Source organism: Uranotaenia lowii, chromosome 1 (assembly GCF_029784155.1).
Source record: "Uranotaenia lowii strain MFRU-FL chromosome 1, ASM2978415v1, whole genome shotgun sequence".
NCBI classification, from domain to species: domain Eukaryota; kingdom Metazoa; phylum Arthropoda; class Insecta; order Diptera; family Culicidae; genus Uranotaenia; species Uranotaenia lowii.
The window spans coordinates 51092162-51097563 of record NC_073691.1 but is presented as its reverse complement, the minus strand read 5'-3'; the positions used below and the strand labels follow the sequence as shown (position 1 = coordinate 51097563).

General features: G+C 41.4%; 1 protein-coding gene across 1 annotated transcript; it reads left to right on the top strand.

Moving 5' to 3' along the window:
- Positions 1–3561: 3561 nt before the first annotated feature.
- Positions 3562–4422, top strand: LOC129760043 (uncharacterized protein K02A2.6-like). Its single transcript, XM_055757624.1, has one exon. The coding sequence runs from the start codon at positions 3562–3564 to the stop codon at positions 4420–4422; it is 861 nt and encodes a 286-aa protein (XP_055613599.1).
- Positions 4423–5402: the final 980 nt, after the last annotated feature.

Sequence of the window (5402 nt, the reverse complement as noted above, 5' to 3'; positions counted from 1 at the left end):
CTGTTCTGGCGGAATTTGGCATCTTGCCATTACGGTAAAAAGGCCATGGAGTGGTACGCCGCCAACAACGTGCAGGTGGTTCCCAAGGACAAGAACCCTCTCAACATGCCAGAGCTCCGCCCAATTGAAAAATACTGGGCTATTGTCAAGCGGAACCTAAAGAAGACCAAAAAAACTGCTAAGGACGAGCAGCAATTCAAGGCAAACTGGCTTTCTGCGGCGAAGAAGGTGGACAAGGCTGTACAAAATCTAAGGGCAGGGGTTAAGCGTAAGGCCCGGCAATTCGGATTTCGAAAAGCGGAAGCCTAACTGAATATTTTTCCTGAATTTTATACTAATTAAACATGAAAAAGAAATTTAATTTGATTTTTTAAATAAACGATTTCACCGATTTACACGCGTTTTCCCTTGACCAAATTTTGACCGTATCACCTTTTACATACATGGTACATGTACACACAAAACTTTCGAGGCTCCACTTAGCAAAAATACTGTGTTACTTTCGATTAGCAAAAAGAGTTGTTTTACTAACGCGATAGCAAAATAATTATTTTGCTTGGTTTTAGTAAAAAAACAGCCTAGCTAGCCGCTTCGTTTAGACAGCAGCCGCCGGCTTCGAGATAAAAAAAAATAGTTCGAAGCGAATCAGTGCTTTTGAGCAAATTAGATGCTGGCGAAACCTGCGAAGATTGGGCTGCATCGACGGAATGGAAGCCAGGTCGACATCGCTGCATGTGATGGACAATTGGATGAAGATGGACACCGGGAGCAGACAGGTAAGAACCGATTTCGCCAATGGAAAGTCCGGATTTGAATTTGAAAAATTCATTGTTTTTTTTTCTACAGGTTGCTGCTGCCATCAGGATGACCGACAAGAAGTAAGCCGATCTGGCCTCATCAGTTTTCCGCTCGGCGAATGGTCGGTTACTGCGGTCAAGTGCTGTTTTGTTTCTCAAGTGCAGAAAGTGTAGTGAAATTTGAAAAATAAATTGTCAAATAAAAAAGTGCAAAAAACATTTGGTTTTCTATTTTATAAACAGATATTTTTCCCGAATTTCCAACGAAAAAATAAAAAATATTGAATTTCAAATCCAATAAGATCTTTTCTACCGGTTTTTGCTAAAAAAAGTGAGCAAAAATTGCGGCGGCTAATTTTTTCTTTCGTTTGCTAAAATTTCAGCTCGAAAAATTTGCTAAAATGATTGCTAAGTTTTTAGCTGGTCAAATTTGAGCAAAATTTTGCTAATTTTCGGCCTCGAAAATTTTGTGTGTAGGGTTCTACATTAAACATTATAATAAATGCGCATCCCAAAATGACACTACCTTGATAGTTGTATGCACCATGACAGATGATGCTACCTTGAGAGTTTGAAGTGGGTGAATGACAACCAGCTCGGGACCGGGGAGATTAGTGGTGAGCACGGAAGCGTACGGACGTACTGTAGACGCGTCGATCGGGAATCGTCTTGGAAACGGAAGCAACCTATCTGAGCCATATCCGACAACGTGGCGACGAGGATTAATCGGAAAGGTAAGGTGAATAAGCGTAATTTCGGATGTTTGTTAATGGATTTTGCTCAATGCAAGTGAATTTGTTTTTTTTCGGTCATTAAATTTTCGCTCGACGGCAAAATGGATGCCGAATATACGCGGAGCCCGGGCCCCAAATGGCACGAAAAAAGATGGCTACCAAGCTGTCGATTGAACAAAGATAAAAAGAGGAGTGTAAAAAGTTTAGTGATTTGTTTAGATTGATTTGTTTGATTGTACGAACCATTATGGCCGGGAGCCTAGTAAAACATAGTTGGATGCTGTGTTGGTGACTCTAGTGCTAGAGACTTGTCAGGAAAAGTTGGCTGGGTGCTTGGTGCTTCTATAAGTGACACTTGCGCTGGGTGCTGGGTGCTATGTGTGCGCGACGAAAAAGGAACATAGCTGGGTGCTATGCTTGTTGACACTTGTGCCGGGAGCCGAGTGGGTGAAAATATCATAGCTGGGTGCTGTGTGTATATGACGAATCAGTAGCATAGCTGGGTGCTTTGCTAAGTAACACTTGTGCCGGGAGCCAAGTAGGAGTGAAAATCATAGCTGGGTGCTATGTGTGCGTGACGAAAGAGAAGCATAGCTGAGTGCTTCCCTGGATGACACTTTAGTCGGAAGCCGAGTGTGTGTGTACAAAACATAGCAGGGTGCGATGTTCAGTGACACAGTGAAGGGAAACATGGCAGAAGGCTGTGTGGGAGTAAATTGAGTGTTAAGATGAAAAAAAGAGTACAGGGTAGGATTCCAGGCAGATTTGATTATAGCCGTATGCTATGATTAAAATTTTGCCGGGAGTCAAGAGAATTAGTTTTATGCAATGAATGCCGTTATTATGACAATGTTTTAGAATATCGTTGTCCGATGTCATATTAAAAAAAAAATCTAATGCCACAAAGCAAAGGATACTTAGGTTTGTTTTTCCAATCTCTGTTACTTTCAGATGAAAGAAACCAGACCCCTGCCCATGTTCCGCTGTGAACAAATTGAGAGCAAAAAGTTGGCTAAAGCTTGGCAATAATGGAAAGGCTCATTGGAGTACTATTTTGATTCTTACCAGATAAGCGACCAGAAGATCATGCGGTCTAAAATGCTGCATTTAGGAGGACCGCAACTTCAAAAGGTGTTCAGGAGCCTGGACGGTACAGAGGATTTTCCTGTCGTTCTTCTTGAGAAGAGATATTACGATTTGGCTATCGAAAGATTGGATGCCTATTTTAAGCCTCGTAGTCAGGACGTCCTGGAACGACACATACTACGTAACATGAAACAGGGAGCCGACGAACGTTTCTCCCATTACGTGTTACGCTTGCGTCAGCAGTTGAGCGATTGTGGTTTGGAAAGTTTCCCGACGAAGCTCGAAACATCATTGAAGAGCTTATGATGGTGGATGTCATTGTAGAGGGCTGCAATTCGCAAGAACTGAAACGTAAGATTCTAGAAAAGGATCGTTCTCTAACCGAAATTGAAGCGTTAGGTGAGTTCATTCTGTTTTATCGTAATTTATTTCAAGAGGATTTTTTATCCTTCGTGGTCTTTGTAGGTGAGTCACTGGAGAGTGTGATAATCCAAGAAAAGGAGATGAAGGTTGGTACCCGGAACGAAATGGTTGAGCAATCTGAGGTCTGCAGAATAAGATCAAATAGAGCACCATCTGATCGTCGGCAAGACAGATTTTTAAAACGTTTCGTCACAGGACGTAGCAAGGGAGGAGAGAAAAAACCTGGAACTGTATGCTACGCATGTGGTCGATACGGTCACATTTCAACGTCCTCAGAGTGTCCAGCCTTCGGACAAGAATGTCGCAAGTGCAAGAAAACAGGACATTTCGAAAGCGTTTGTCGTAAACGCTCGCTGTATGCAAAAGCAAAGTCACCGCCGAAAAAAGTTCAAGCCATTGATGATATCAGTGTGCCAATTGTGGATGAAGCGAAAGTAGAGCCTGAGAATAGCAACAAAGTCTACTACACTTTCTACACAGGCAGTCAGGCCAACGTATTCAATTGCAACATTGGTGGCACAATGGTGGAAGTCTTCATCGACTCGGGGTCTGAGCTGAATTTGATAACTACTGAAACATGGAAGCAGATGAAAGATCAACGGGTCGTTGTGTCAAATTGCAAAAAGGGTTCCGACAAGATTCTTAAGGCCTACGGAAGTACGAAACCGCTTCATATTCTTGGTACTTTTGAAGCCAAAGTTGAAATAGGAAAACAATCAGCTAATGCGATTTTCTTCGTTGTCGACGGCGGGCAAAGGAACTTACTCGGAGATGTTACATCTAAGAGACTGGGCATCCTCAAGATCGGTTTGGGAGTGAATGCAATCACGGATACCGAAGAATTGCAACGTTCACCATTTTCTAAAATTTCTGGAGTCAAAGTTCGTATTGAAATGGATCCCAATGTGAAACCAGTGTTTCAACCTCTTCGACGTATACCCATCCATTTGGAGAGCGCCATTAACGAAAAATTGGAAGAGTTACTACCACGTGATATCATTGAGGTTAAACGTGGCCCTGCGACGTGGGTATCCCCACTGGTGGTAGCGACCAAAGCAAATGGTACAATAAGGTTGTGTATCGACTTGAGACGCGTTAATCAGGCAGTGGTTCGAGACCGTCATCCAATGCCGGTTATTGAGGAGGTTATTGCGAAAGTCGGCAAGGGCAGAGTATGGAGCGTCCTGGATGTAATGGATGCTTTCTTCTTATTGGAACTTGAAGAAGATTCGAGAGATATCATGACCTTCATTACCCACCGGGGATTATACAGGTTCAAACGCTTGCCTTTTGGACTTGTATCCGCACCAGAAATTTATCAGCGTATCATGGATGAGATATTGGTAGACTGTGAGGGTGCATACTGCCCAAGTAACCATTAAGCACTAAAAACTGGCTCTAAGTAGGCATTATAGTCGAATATAGAACTTGCCTAACAGAGCTTACTAGCTCTATATTCAACTATAGGGCTGATTAAAAGCCACTTTTGGCGTGTATTTCGGCTCTTATACGGCCTATCGAGAAATGTCAAAATATTAGTCTCCACTGGATCCACTGGATAAAAAAAAACAAAAATAAAAACTTGTTTATGTTTTCTGTCTATTTTCTCCCCCTAAGCTTTTTATTTTCTATCTCCTTCTAACCTTTTTCGCAGCTGATTTTTTTTTGCCGAACGGAGTAATGCAGCCCGAATAGGGAATCGAACTTCTGATTTCTAATTTCTAAGCGCCTTTGCGCCATGAACCATCTCATCCACGCATCAAAGTAGGAAAATTTGACATACTTAAAGTGAAATTCCCCCTCGGTATTCTTAAAACATATTAACTGTTATCAATTCCCAGTACTTCAATCACGATAAAAAGACGATATATAATGCTAATTTAGCGGAGAAAGAAAGAATAGAAGATGTTGTTTCCAATTTTTGATTTAAAGCTTAGTTCTTTTAGAAATGGGACACTTTCAAATGCGTGTATTTCATGAACCGTTCGTTTAATCAAAACACTTTCTCGGAACAAAACAATGTTAATTCAATTTTATTTCATAAAAAAAATTAAAAAAATTATTCACCTTTTGTTCTAAAAAATAATCTCACTTTACTGTTTATACCTTCCATCAATCCGCGCACACTTTTTTTAGATATGGTTTTGGCCAACTTTTGCCACCAATTCTTCATCTGATGAAAGTTTTTGGTGATTGTACTCTTCTTCTTCAACTTCTGCTTCATAATTGCCCAATATTTTTCGATTGTCGAAGCTGGGGACAATTTGGCGGATTAAGATGTTTTGGGATGAATTGCACCTGATTTTCGTAGTACCACTGTATCACCTCCTTGCTATAATGGCAACTGGCCAGATCCGGCCAA

Excerpts from the sequence above, each read along its gene's own strand:
- LOC129760043 (XM_055757624.1), top strand. The coding sequence starts at position 3,562 with ATGGTGGAAGTCTTCATCGACTCGGGGTCTGAGCTGAATTTGATAACT.